Raw genomic sequence first — 14839 nt, 5'->3', positions numbered from 1 at the left:
ATGATACAAAAGATCTGGATTTGCTGAATCTTATCTTAAATTTTAGATGTTAATGATGCTATTTCTGAAAAACTGACATTATGCGCTTCCTGGTGTGATCCCTTGAAAGTAACACATCACCTATACAATATTCTTGCCAAAAGCACATAACCTGAATCAAATAACAGGAAACATTAGCAGACCCAAAATGAAACATTTTATAAACTGGCTGGCCTGTGCTCTTCAAAAACATCAATAAATCAGGGTAAGCAGGGGTAGAGGAAAGGAGCTGGGAGAGGCATGGAATGTTGTATCATCCCAAAATATTTCCTCTAATAATTACAAAAGGAAAAATAGCAATTATGGAGTAGACAAACAGACAACACCTTAACCAAGTTATCTAAATTAACATCAACTATGAGGGCAAAGGGACCTCATGTGCCTCCAAATGTCATACCCTGAGGAGGGCACAACACAACTTATGCAGTATGATGTTAAAAATAAGTAATTTGAATCTTATCATGAGGCAGTATTAGACAAGCCCAAATTGGAGGGCAGCTTATGAAACAGCTGGATTATACTCTTCAAAAATGTCAGTATCACAAAAGACAAGAAAAAGTCACAGAACTGTTGTAGATTAAAACAGACTAGAGGCCAAGCGTGGTGGCTCACACCTGTAATCCCAGCACTTTGGGAGGCTGAGGTAGAAGGAACATATGAAGCCAGGAGTTCGAGACCAGCCCGGCCAACATGGTGAAAACCTATCTCTACTAAAAATATAAAAATTAGCTAGGCATGGTGGTGGGCACCTGTAATCCCAGCTACTCGGGAGGCTGAGGCATGAGACTCACTTGAACCCAGGAGGTGGGGGTTGCAGTGAGCTGAGATTGCACCATTGCACTCCAGCCTGGGCAATGGAGCCAGACTGTGTCAGAAAAAAAAAAAGCAGACTAGAGACATGACCAACAAATGCAAAGCATAGTCCTAGACAAGATCCTAGACCTGGGGGAGAAAACTGCTATAAAAAACATTATTAGGACAATTGGTATAACTGTAAAATGGACCATAAATTCAATTATATCACCATTAAATTTCTGATTTTTATAATTATATTATGGTTGGATAAGAGAAAATCCTGTTCTTGGGAAATACACCCTTAAAATATTCAGGGGCAAAGGGGTATGCCACATGCGATTTACTCTTCAATGGTTCAGAAAAATATTATGTGTATCAATTATAGAGGAGAGATGAAGTGAATACGACAAAACGTTAAAAATTCATGGATATGGGTGAAAGGTATATATAGGAATTTTTTTTTTTTTTTACTATTTTTGCACTTTTCTGTACATTTTAAATTCTTTCAAAATAAAAAGTTAATCACATGAATTTGAATAAAAAAACAGGCCATTTCTTTCATATAAGACAGCATCTGAAATCATGAATTGAAAGGTAAAACAGCTACAAAACAATATGTAAACAAAAAGTAAGCAACCTCAGGCCAGGCGTGGTGTTCACACCTATAATCCCAACACTTTGGGAGGCCAAGGCGGGTGGAACACCTGAGGTCGGGAGTTTGAGACCAGCTTGGCCAACATGGTGAAACCCCATCTCTACTAAAAATACAAAAATTAGCTGGGCATAGTGGCGCACGCCTGTAATCCCAGCTACTCGGGAAGCTGAGGAGGGAGAACCTCTTGAACCTCAGCAGAGGCTGCCGTGAGCTGAGATCACGCCACTGCACTCCAGACTGGGAGACAGACTAAAACTCTGTATCAAAAAAAAAAAAAATTAACAATCTCTTTAAAACTTATCAGATAACAGAGGGTAATAAAATGAACAAAAGTTCCAGACAGGCACAGTGGTTTATGCCTATAATCCCAGCACTTTGGGAAATCGAGGTGGGAAGATCACTTGAGACCTGGAGTTGGAGACCAGCCTGGCCAATACAGTGAGAGACCCTGTCTCTACAAAACCAACCAACCAACAAACAAAACATTAGCCACACATGGTGATGCACATGTGTAGTCCCGGCTACTCACGAGGCTGAGATGGGGAGGATTGCTTGAACCTAGGAGTTCAAGTCTGCAGTAAGCCATGATTGCGCCATTGCACTTTCCAGGGTGACAGAGCGAGACTCTGTCTTTAAAAAACAAACAAAAGAGGCCAGGTGTGGTTGCTCACGCCTGTAATCCCAGCACGTTGGGAGGCTGAGGCAGGAGGATCACGAGGTCAGGAGTTTGAGGCTAGCCTGACCAATATGGTGAAACCCCGTCTCTATCAAAAATACAAAAATCAGCCGGGCATGGTAGCAGGCACCTGTAATCCCAGCTACTCAGGAGGCTGACGCAGGAGAATCGCTTGCACCCAGGAGGCGGAGGTTGTAGTGAGCAGAGATTGTGCCATTGCACTCCAGCCAGGGCAACGGAGCAAGATTCCGTCTCAAAAACAAAACAAAACAAAACAAAGTTCCTTCTTTGAAGAGTCTGTGCTCCTAATTAGAAGGCCATATCATGCGGGATAAATATTTAGCCTTTGAGAAGAAGTCATCGGTGCATACTCAACTCTTGGGCAGCAAGTACTTACTTCACCAGGTTTTGCTGAAGGGCATAGCCATTTTTCCAACAACATGTCCCAGACTTTTTCCAAATTAATTTCATTGACTTCAGCTATTTCTTTAGCTGCTGCATGAATATCTAAGATATTCAAAATAAATAATTAAAAGAACAACTCAAGTTTTAAATACTTATATTGAATACTTATATGTGTATGTGTGTATATGCACATGCATACACATAAGTATGTTTAAGCATATACATATATAAGCATATATATGTAATATATATGTACACATACATATATACATAAAACTGGGAATCAAAATAATAGCTTTTCTTGGACAACAAAAAAATAGTTTTGTCCTCACCAGGATAATCTGTGCCAGATGAATTCTGAATTCTTTGATTGATGCTAGGATGTTCGTAGAGGCTGACAATGAGATGTGCTGGCTTTCCGATCACTCTTAAATATTCCTCAGTGTTCAGCTTGTGGGCTATGAGCACAGCTTCTGTGCCTGATCGCCGGTACTGGATATGAAGCTTCTTCAACAAAGCCTCAGCTTTTTCACGTTTTTCATCCTTTTAAACAATTCCAAGCAAAAAGAAAATCTTACTTTATAAGTCTCAGTTGAAGCCAAGCATCCATCTTTATCAATCACAATCCCTCCCTTCCTCAGTTATGTTCCCAAGCATCTACATAAAGCCTTGGTCTTCCTTCTCCATTTTAGGCACCAGGGCAGCATGAGAAGGTAAAATAAGCTAGTACAATTTAATTAGGAAGAAGAGAAGCCACCAATCTGATGGTTCAGACACACCTGCGATGGGATATTCTGCAGCCATCTCTCAGCTAAATAAAGGCAGAATTTCAAAGCAGACATCTTGAAGGAACCTAAAAAAATAAATAAATAAAGATTTACAGGCAAATCTTAATCTTTTCAAGAAAATGTATTTTGGCCAAATTAGCAACTTTTTAAAAATTACAAAAATGCATACTCATGGCTGGGCGCAGTGGCTCACATTTGTAATCCCAGCACTTTGGGAGGCCAAGTCAAGTGGATCGCCTGAGGTCAGGAGTTGGAGACCAGCCAGGCCAACATGGAGAAATCCTGTCTCTACTAAAAATACAAAAATTAGCTGGGCATGGTGGCACACGTCTGTAGTCCCAGCTACTCGGGAGGCTGAGGCAGGAGAAGCACTTAAACACAGGAGGCAGAGGTTGCAGTGAGCTGAGATCACACCACTGCACTCCAGCCTGGGTGACAGAGCAAGACGCCGTCAAAAAAAAAAAAAAAAAAAAAAAAAAATCTCAGAGGCTTCCATTCCTATTCTCTAGATTCTTATATGCCTTCCAGGAGTTTTCTGTGTGTATCAGTCTGTGTTCACACATGCATGCATGTGCATCTTAACCCTAATGGGTAATACCATACATATTCTACTATAATTTGCTATTCTCAATTAATATCTTGGATATCTTTCCAAATCAGCCCCATAATATTTCATTCTATGAACACATCCTATTTTCTAACCAGTTCGTGACTTGAGCATTCTTTTAGAAGTCATTTTCAACTTTTGTTACACCCAAAAAGGTAGCAGTAAGTGCCTGTGCTTTTGCACCTGTCTGGTTATGTGAGACTATCTAAAGATTCCTCATTGAAAGTGTGATTGGGCCAGGTGTGGTGGCTCACACCTGTAATCCCAGCACTTTGGGAGGCCGAGGCGGGTGGATCACGAGGTCAAGAGATTGAGATCATCCTGGCCAACATGGCGAAACCCCGTCTCTATTAAAAATACAAAAATCGGCCGGGCGCGGTGGCTCAAGCCTGTAATCCCAGCACTTTGGGAGGCCGAGACGGGCGGATCACGAGGTCAGGAGATCGAGACCATCCTGGCTAACATGGTGAAACCCTGTCTCTATTAAAAAAAAAAAAATACAAAAAACTAGCCGGGCGAGGTGGCGGGTGCCTGTAGTCCCAGCTACTCGGGAGGCTGAGGCAGGAGAATGGCGTAAACCCGGGAGGCGGAGCTTGCAGTGAGCTGAGATCCAGCCACTGTACTCCAGCCTGGGCGACAGAGCAAGACTCCGTCTCAAAAACAAAAAACAAAAAACAAAAAAAAAATACAAAAATCCGCTGGGCATGGTGGCGCGCACCTGTAGTCCCAGCTACTCGGGAGACTGAGGCAGGAGAATCGCTTGAACCTGGGATGTGGAGGTTGCAATGAGCCAAGATCATGCCACTACACTCCAGCCTCGTGACAGAGCAAGACTCCGTCTCAAAAAAAAAAAAAGAAAAAGAAAGTGTGACTGGATATTAGGAGGTACCCATCACTGCTTATTCCTAGCAAAGGTCACACCCGAAAGAAGGCACAAGGACAAGTTGGAAAGTGCCTGCCTCCTTGCCCATGAGCGTTTCAGCATTCACCACAGTGAAGAGAGCAGGCATATACATTTCAAAACTACCATCCTGCTTCTTCTTGAAGATGCAAAAGGAATATTTTTTTTTTTCTTTTTACTACAATTTTAAAAGAAGACCTCTTACCTTCGGGGATATCCTGGGCAAGGCTGATGGCAATAGCTACAGCCCACTCTGGGTTGACTATAGAGAGTAAGTAGGATTCAATGGTCTGCGTGATCTTAGTTATTTCCTTGTTAATCAATGTTGAGGATTTAGCTTGTGTTAACTTCAGGAGCTTTGGCTTCAGTTTTTTTTCAAAAACATGTTTTGCTGTAGACACGTAGAGAGTGTCCAGAGAGAACTTCAAAAAAAAAGGAAGGTAAGAAGGTTTATGGCTGAAGCACATATTGACATATAAGGTTTTACATGAAAGCAGCAGAAAAATCTACACAGGGTCAGAATTAATTACAGGATACAGAAATGTCTTACAATGTTTTAACCCATTACCTTCATTAATTTAGAAATTAAGAGCAATGTTGGGAAAGATTCTTCACTGAGTTCTGTAGCTAGAAAGGAAACAAGGAGAGTATGATTTGCTTAAGAAAAAAAATTTGGCTATACAGTAAAATTCATAAAAAGTTAATGAACACATACAGAGAATTTTCCAGAAGTTCTGTGCTGTGCCAAAGAATATCAGGTGAAAAGGCAGTCTAGTTTGGGCAGCTGATGGCAAAGTTATGACATGTTCCAACATATACTGATATTCCAGATCCACGGGAGGAGAAATTCTTCTGTATGACTTCAAATGTTTCAGAACACTCAACGCCTATATTAAAATAAAACACTTTTGTCCAGTAAGAGTAACCCAATCGTAAACTGTTATAAAATCATCTAACACTATACCATCAAAAGTTTCCATTCCTGAGACCATCTTGTTTTCAGAAAGAGGATCAAAACCTTTTCTAGTATTCCCTTTAACGTTATTCATCTAAACTATAATGTATGACGATCATTAAAGGAATCCTATGAGCAGAAACCACTGGTGCCCTGTTGCTGGTAGGATGTTTCGTAAATGAGAGCTTGACAGTTGGTTATCTGCTCTTCAAATAATTTGAGATATAATTCAAAATACATGATTTCATTTTAAATATAGAGGCTACAGATCTAAATTAATTCTCTACACTCTTATTTTTCTTATGTTTATATTTTCCATTAGGGAACTTGGTATAATCTTTTGAATTGATATATTTTCTTATATAATAAGTCTTATTAAAATATTAAAATATTTCTAAAATATTAATTTCTAAAATCAAATTAAAAAGTATAAAAGCCACTATGACCAAAATTCAGAAATGATGAAGAAGTTAATGAAAGTAATGAGACACAATTGAGTAGGTCTTGGACCTACTCATTAATACACAAATCTGACCTAACTCTCAGCCCCATGGCCTTTTTCACTTCCTACATGGCAAACGTTGCCTTAACTCTTCACAATTAGTTCTGTAGTGACTTCATACTCTTCAACAGCAGGAGAGGTTATTTAAGTCACCTCGAAACAGCAAAAACAGGATGAAGATAAGTGATAAAATAGAAATGTCATGAAACTGTTTTCTCTTTTTTAAAGATTTGTAAAGATTCCTAAAAACCTAAAATAAACCACAGAGATTAAAGGGAATTCAGTGGATAATCTGGAAAGGCCCTGGATAATGATATGATTTATGATCCAAATAAAAGCAGAAATATTATTTTTACATCTTTGATGTATTTGTTATACCTGATTAATATTAATATTGGTTATCTTTTCATCAGCTCGTTCTATAACTTTCAGGACAACTTCAATCATTTCATAGTCATAAGGATCCAACTGTATAAAAACAAAAATACATCAAAACTTGGTAAGACTTTGCCATGTTGAAGTTTTATTCAATTATAATCATCAGCACGGATTACAAATACAAAAACATCATTGCACTACAATGTTAAATTAATTACTCCCTTAAAAATGAGCTACAACCGGCCAGATGCGGTGGCTCACGCCTGTAATCCTAGCACTTTGGGAGGCCGAGGCCAGCAGATCACGAGGTCAGGAGATTGAGACCATTCTGGCTAACACGGTGAAACCCCGTCTCTACTAAAAAATACAAAAAAAAATTAGCCAGGCATGGTGGCGGGCGCCTGTTGTCCCAGCTACTCAGGAGGCTGAGGCAGGAGAATGGCGTGAACCCAGGAGCATGACCCCGGGAGGCGCAGCTTGCAGTTAATCAAGATTATGCCACTGCACTCCAGCCTGGGCAACACAGTGAGACTCCGTCTCAAAAAATAATAATAATAATAATAAAAATAAAAAAATAAAGAGCTACAATTTTCTCACCTCTAAAATTACCTGTGAGGATAAACATACATGCTAAAAAAGGTCTCAAAGGCTGTTTTTAAAAGCTGCACAAGGCAGTATTAATAAAGAAGGATGCTCTTGCCTGTAATTCCAGCACTTTGGGAGGCCAAGGTGGGTGGTCAAGAGTTCAAGACCAGCCTGGCCAATGCGGTGAAACCCCATCTCTACCAAAAATACAAAAATTAGCTGGGTGTGGTGGCATGTACCTGTAGTCCCAGCTACCTGGGAGGCTGAGGCAGGAGAATCACCTGAACCTGAGAAGTGGAGGTTACAGTGAGCTGAGATCATGCCACTGGCTCTCCAGCCTGAACAAAAGAACCAGACTCTGTCTCAAAAATAAGAAGGAAGTTCTTAAGATACTAAAAACATAGAAAGGGTAGGGATATGGTCAAAATTTTATAAGATTTTGAAATTAAAGTTCCATTTCTTCCATTTATGATGGGATAAATTAGAACAGAAAGAAACCGATGCTTTTCTTAGAAATGACATGAGTAAAACTGTGGGCCTCCAAGCAAGTTTCTCAAAGGATTCTGTTTTAGCTCTAACTATATACTATAGTGCAAGAATTAATTGTGTGGCATAGGTATATATACTAACACAAAAAGAAAGGATGTCAGGCTGGGTACAGTGGCTCATGCCTGTAATCCCAACACTTTGGGAGGCTAAGGCATACGGATCACCTGAGGTCAGGCATTTGAGACCAGCCTGGCCAACATGGTGAAATCCTGTCTCTACTAAAAATACAAAAAGTAGCCGGCGTGGTGGTGCATGCCTGTAGTACCAACTACTCAGGAGGCAGAGGCAGGAGAATCACTTGAACCCAGGAGGCAGAGGTTGCAGTGAGCCAAGATCGTGCCACTGCACTCCATGCCTGGACAATGGAGTGAGATTTCATCTCAAAAAAACAAAACAAAACAAAACAACAACAAAAAAACCAGTCTTCTCTTTGTTCTTTGTTTCTTTCTACCTACACAGAATTACTTTTTTTCTTTTTATTTTATTTTTGAGACAGTCTCGCTCTGTCACCCATGCTGGAGTGCAGTGGTGTAATCACAACTCACTGCAGCCTTGACTTCCTGGGTTCAAGTAATCCTCCCCGCTTCAGCTTCCTAACTAGCTGGGATTACAGGCACATACCTATTAGACCCACCTAATTTAAAAAATTTTTTGTAGTGACAAGTTCTTACTATGTTCCTCAAGCTGGCCTATTTTTAAAATGCCAACAAAAGTCATGTGAAAAACAACACTGAACAAAGTGGGCAGATGAAATATTGTACCTAGAAAATTTGAGCAATCTATGTAATTTTGGGCTGAATTACAAGCAAAATATAAAACTGAAATATTTATTTCAGGCTTAAAATCTTATTTCCAAGCTGGGCACAGTGGCTCATGCCTGTAATTCCAGCACTTTGGAGGCCGAGGCAGGTGGATCACCTGAGGTCAGGAGTTCATGACAAGCCTGACCAACATGGTGAAACCCTATCGCTCCTAAATACAAAAAATTAGCTGGATGTGGTGACACATGCCTGTAATCCCAGCTACTTGGGAAGCTGAGGCAGGAGAACCCGGGAGGCAGAGTTTGCAGGGAGCCGAGACTGCGCCATTAGACTCCAGCCTGGACAACAAGAGCAAAACTCCATCTCAAAAAAAAAAAAATTTATTTCCCTGCCATTCACCTTCATTGCTTCATTAAACTACCCCCTGACCAAACATTCCAATTCTTAGATCAGAAGATCTCCTAAACAAATACTCAGCTATATACTATACCAGGTATAGTCCCTGTAATTCCAGCTACTCAGGAAGCTGAAGCAAGAGGATCACCTGAGCCCAGGAGTTAGAGGCCAACCTGGGCAAAATAGCGAGACCCCCCTTCTCTTAAAAAAAATTAAAAAATCAGACAAAAGTATAAAAACATATATGAAGATATTAATTACAACCATTTATAATAATAAAATCTACCCAGCCAGGACAACATAGTGAGATTCATCTTCACAAAAAATTTTTAAAAAATTAAAAAATTTTAAAAATAACTTTTAAAAAATTACTGCCATAAAATTATGGCGGCAGGCACCTATAGTCCCAGCTACCTGGGAGGCTGAGGTAGAAGGACCACTTGAGCCCAGGAGGTCAAGGCTGCCATGTGCCATGTTCACAACACTGCACTCCAGCCTGGGTGACAGTGAGACCCTATCTCAAAACAAAAACAAAAACAAAAACAAATTTAAATGTCTACCCACAAAAGGCTGGTTAAATACGGCATGTTTTATCCATATAATGGAATAATAGTTATGCATCTGTCAAAAATGATGTTTCACTAGGCCTGGTGGCTCACCTCTGTATTCCTAGTACTTCAGGAGGCCAAGGTGGGAGGATTGCTTGAGGCCAGTAGTTTGAAAACAGCCTGGACAACATGGTGAAATCCCATCTCTACTAAAAATATAACAATGAACCAGGCACGATGGTGCACACCTGTAATCCTAGCTACTCGGGAGGCTGAGGCTGGAGTATCACTTGAGCCTAGGACATAGAGGCTGTAGTGAGTCACATTCATACCACTGCACTCCAGCCTGGGCAACAGAGCAAGACCTTGTCTCAAAAAAGAAAAAAGACATTTCCGGCAGGATGGTGAAAAAGAAATTGTTTCTTTTGAGATAGATGTGTATGTATTGACATATAATGACAATATGTTAAGTGAAAAAAGAGGGTCACAGAATAGTATATTTACTGTAAGATAGTTACTACACCACGTTATTAACATTTTTATCTCTAGGGATTGGGGTTATAGGAAAATTGCCTGTTTTGATTTATACATTTTCTTTCTAGCTCATACAAATTCAAAGAATGCGTAAGGTTTTCAAAAATCTGGGGAAGAAAAGCTACTTCTATTTTGAAAAATGGGAAAATTATATTTAACTGTGTTAAAAATATAGAAATCAAGAGAATATTTCAAATTAAAAGTTGATAAAAATATAGATTTATACATCCAATTTGTTACTAACGTATCTAATTATTGAGGGTGGGAGGGATAACTGAGATGACCCAACTCATTTCACTGTGTGTCTACCTTATGTAGTATCCCACTAAGACTGATGACCAAATCTTTTGCACTCGTCAGTAAAGGAACCATCTCAAGGGCTTTGGCCAGGAGTTTGGGATGCCGCTGCTTTGCAGAGTCCATGCTTGCATCTCCCTGGCCTTGGCTGGCATTCGTGTTGTGGAGCAGTGTTTCAATGAAGAGCTGAAGAGCTGCATCACAGTCCAACTGAAATGTGCTAAAAGAAGCATTCAATACATACCAATCTCCCTAACTGCAGGCATTTCCATGCAACGTATCTGACAAAACACCTGGGTACATGTTTCCATTGTCGAAATTTAACCTTGTCATTGTCCAGTCTCAAAATCAGATAAACTACCTGTCATCAAAGCTAATTATTGCCTTTTAAAAATCAGATACTAGGCCGCGCGCAGTGACTCACATCTGTAATCCCAGCACTTTGGATGGCCGAGGTGAGCAGATCATGAGGTCAGGAGTTTGAGACCAGCCTGGCCAACATAGTGAAACCCCATCTCTACTAAAAATACAAAAATTAGCCAGGCGTGGTGACGCACACCTGTAGTCCTAGCTACTTGGGAGGCTGAGGCAGGAGAATCGCTTGAACCTGGAAGGCAGAGGTTGTGGTGAGCCAAGGTCACGCCACTGCACTCCAGCTTGGGCAACAGAGCGAGACTCCATCTCAAAAAAATAAATAAATAAAAAATAAATCTGATATTATTCCTGGTGGGTGTGTAAACTGTTATAATATTGGAGAGTTATCTGTAATAAAATTGAAAATATTTATGCTCTTTAGGATAACAATGCAACATTTACAAATTTCACCTAAGTAGAAAAAGATACATGTTAGTAAGGATCTCCTCTGCAACAACTCTTTGTAATAATTAAAAGCTGAAAACAGTTTATACCTATAAGTGCCTACACATCAAAACAGTAGAAAAAATTCACAAACAACCTAACAATACATCTTAAAGAAGTAGAAAAGGAAGAGCCAAACAAACACAAAAATAGTAAAAGAAGCAATAAAGATCAGAGCAGAAATAAATGAAATTGAAACAAAAACAATACCAAGGATCAACAAAACAAAAAGTTGGATTTTTTTTGTTTTTTTGAGACAGGGTCTCATTCTGTTCTCCAGGCTAAAGTGCATGATCAAAGCTCACTGCAGTCTCAACCTCCTGGGCTCAACCAGTCCTCCCACCTCAACCTCTCAAGTAGCTGGAACTACAAGCATGCGCCACAATACTCAACGAATTTTTTTAGTTTTGTAGAGATGGGGCTCTCACTCTGTCACTAAGGCTGGTCTCCATCTCCTGGCCTCAAGTGATCCTCCTGCCTTGGCCCCTCAAAGTGTTGCGATTATAGGCGTTAGCCACCATCCCCAGCCAAAAAGCTGTTTTTTTAAAAAAAGATAAAAAAAAAAAGCAGGTCGGCACAGTGGTTCATGCCTGTAATCCCAGCACTTTGGGAGGCCAAGGCAGACAGATCATTTGAGGTCAGGAGTTGGGAGCCCAGCCTGACCAATATGGTGAAACTCCATCTCTACTAAAAATACAAAAATTAGGCCAGGCATGGTGGCTCACACCTGTAATCCTAGCACTTTGGGAGGTCCAGACGGGTGGATTGCCTGAACTCAGGAGTTCGAGACTAGCCTGGACAACACGGTGAAACCCCATCTCTACTAAAATACAAAACATTAACCCGGCGTGGTGGCGTGTGCCTGTAATCCCAGCTACTCAAGAGGCTGAGGCAGGAGAATCGCTTGAACCCAGGAGGTGGAGGTTGCATTGAGACGAGATTGCGCCACTGCACTCCAGCCTGGGTGACAGAGCGAGACTCCATCTCAAAAAAAAAAAAAAAGAATCTGGTTACTATAGACAAAATAACAATTGAAATGCCTTTTTAGACCCTATTAATAAGACAGTGATAGTTTAATTTGCTATACAGAGTAACCAAAATAGCAATAAAAGGCTTAAGTACCACCATTTTCAAGTCACTCTCTGATATTCTAAAGGTTATCTAAATTTATTCAGGTAGACTGCCTGAGGCAGAAGTGTCACTATCATATGAATACAAATCATCAATGCCACATAAGTAGAATAATTATGAAATGAACTTGACATTACAGCTATTTAAATTTCAAAAAAGTATCCTGCACCATAAAACATCACAGAAGAATCTAGCAGAAGTCCAAATTAATAAAAAAAGATAAGAGTGTGCGTATCCTATTCTGGATTTATAACACTCTAAACTGAAGAATGACATAGTTTTGTTACTTCAAACTACTCTTTAAGTCAGTGCTCCTTCAAGCTATGGGCAGTCTATAGTTCTTGACTTGCAGGTACAGGATGGTGACAGCCACAGTCTTTCCCCACTGTCCATAGAGACAAAGAACTAGATGTCTGCCTGGTGCAGGAAATGTACCAAGCAGTTTCATCCTCAATAACTCAGATTCCATTCATCTGTTACAAATCAGATGGGGGTTATAGCACCCATAAGATTTTAGAAGCAGTCATTAATAATTTGACCTTGAGCAGGTCATGTACTATGGATTTGTTTTCTCATATATCGACAGCAACATATGCAATAAGAACTGTAAAAATTAAACGAGGTGACATATCTAAAAGCATTCTGAAACCAGAAAACAAGTCCTTGTATTTACTAGATAGAAACATAAATTACACGTTTCTATCTAGCAAATACATATCATTTATCCCTACTCATCAAAGTAAGCTGAATCTATAACACATTTTATCTTAGTTCTAAAAATTATTGTTCAGGCACAGTGGCTCACCCCTATAATCCCAGTACTTTGGGAGGCTGAGGCGGGTGGATCACTTGAGGTCAGGAGTTCGACAACAGCCTGGCCAACATGGTGAAACCCCGTCTCTACTAAAAATATAAAAACTAGCCAGGCGTGGTGGTGCATGCCTGTAATCCCAGCTACTTGGGAGGCTAAGGCCAAAGAATCGCTTAAAGGTGGAGGTTGCAGTGAGCTGAGATAACGCCACTGCATTCCAGCCTGGGTGACAGAGCGAGACTCTGTATCAAATAAATAAGTTAATTAAATAAAAATAAAAATATTTATAAATATTTTAATAGGAAATTAGAAATTCTCCCTAAATCAAACTTTTCATTAATTTTTAAGATTACTTTGCTCCCTAGCTAATCTGATTTAGAAGTTTATTACTCAGAAGAACATTCTCCAAATTTTCTGATCATAGGAATCACCTGAGCTCCTATTAGAGACCAGCAATTCTGAGGCCTCGGTCCAGACCCACTGAGTCAGAACTGCAGAGAGGCCCAGAAACCTGCATGTGAAAGTTAGTGCCCTAGGCAATGCTTATCAGGAGACAAGTTTGGGAAACACTAAATGGTGAATTTAAATGGTGATATCATAAGAGACTCTAATCTGACTTCGTATTTACTCAGTTTGGGAATGAGCAAAAGAAAATATCAGAGGTCCATGGACCTTGTAAACTAATCATCGTTATTACTGTGTTCTTGCAATAAGGATTATCATTTTGTTAACAGCAAAAATACCATTAATGTTTCAAGAATTACCTGCAATATTCCAAAATGAGGCTTGTGTCCATATCTATATTCTCCACAAGAGCTTTAATGAGGTCTTTCTTGGTGAGAAAATGTTGCCTGAAAACTGGTTGAAAAGAAATCTAGAAATAAAAAGAACAAAACAAACCAAAAAAATCCTCTACACTGAAATGTATCAGAATAAGGGCAACATGATGACTTGCCTTCTTAGTATCCTTTTTAAAAAGAAACATTTGTCTATAGCTCCTCCAACTTCACACTACCAACCCAGCCATCATTCTGAGATTTGAGGTGTACTTGGGTCCGAAACTCCTTAGTCATCCTAACCATTGCCTCTTCATCTGAAAAGTTTGATTGTTAATGTCAACAGAACACCAGTTCCATTACTGCAGAAGAATTAAGCTTCAAAACATATAGCATTTCTGTACTGGTTACCTTCCTGATAAGTCAACTGTTTGCAAGTAAAATGTCTTATATTTTTGGTAAAGAAAACAGGGTTTTGGCTAATGCCTATAATCCCAGCACTGGAGGCTGAGGCGGGTGGATCACTTGAGGTCAGCAGTTCGAGGCCAGCCTGGCCAACATGGAAAATCTGTCTCTACAAAAAATACAAAACAATTATCTGGGTATGGTGGTGCACGCCTGTAGTCCCAGCTACTCAGGAGGCTAAGTTGGGAGGATCACTTGGGCCCTAGAGGTCGAGGCTGCAGTGAGCCATGATAATGCCACTGTACTCCAGCCTGGGTGACAGAGTAAGATTCTATCTCAAAAAAAAAAAAAGAAAGAAAAGAAAAAGAAAACTGGGTTTTGCTTGTCTGTTCTTTTTTTTTTTTTTTTTTTTGAATCTTCTTCGCCCTCTATCCCCCGGGAGGGCGGCAGTTTCATGGCTGCCTGCTGCAACGACCACCAGGGCACA

At 40.0% G+C, this 14839-nt stretch overlaps 1 protein-coding gene across 2 annotated transcripts in view; it reads right to left on the bottom strand.

The window, feature by feature from the left end:
• Positions 1-14839, bottom strand: part of KNTC1 (kinetochore associated 1) — a 103943-nt gene that overhangs the window by 19562 nt on the left and 69542 nt on the right. For both annotated transcript variants that reach the window (XM_026457382.1, XM_026457381.1), the window contains exons 43-51: positions 13936-14045; positions 10384-10591; positions 6702-6791; positions 5582-5753; positions 5435-5493; positions 5072-5288; positions 3350-3423; positions 2903-3113; positions 2563-2672 (exon numbers count right to left, since the gene is read on the bottom strand). In XM_026457382.1, coding sequence (XP_026313167.1) covers positions 2563-2672; positions 2903-3113; positions 3350-3423; positions 5072-5288; positions 5435-5493; positions 5582-5753; positions 6702-6791; positions 10384-10591; positions 13936-14045 — 1251 coding nt within the window. The remainder of the gene's footprint in view (positions 1-2562; positions 2673-2902; positions 3114-3349; positions 3424-5071; positions 5289-5434; positions 5494-5581; positions 5754-6701; positions 6792-10383; positions 10592-13935; positions 14046-14839) is intronic.

Source organism: Piliocolobus tephrosceles, chromosome 10 (genome assembly GCF_002776525.5).
Source record: "Piliocolobus tephrosceles isolate RC106 chromosome 10, ASM277652v3, whole genome shotgun sequence".
Lineage (NCBI taxonomy): Eukaryota > Metazoa > Chordata > Mammalia > Primates > Cercopithecidae > Piliocolobus > Piliocolobus tephrosceles.
The sequence above is the reverse complement of the archived record's forward strand: the minus strand, read 5'-3'. Positions and strand labels throughout refer to the sequence as shown.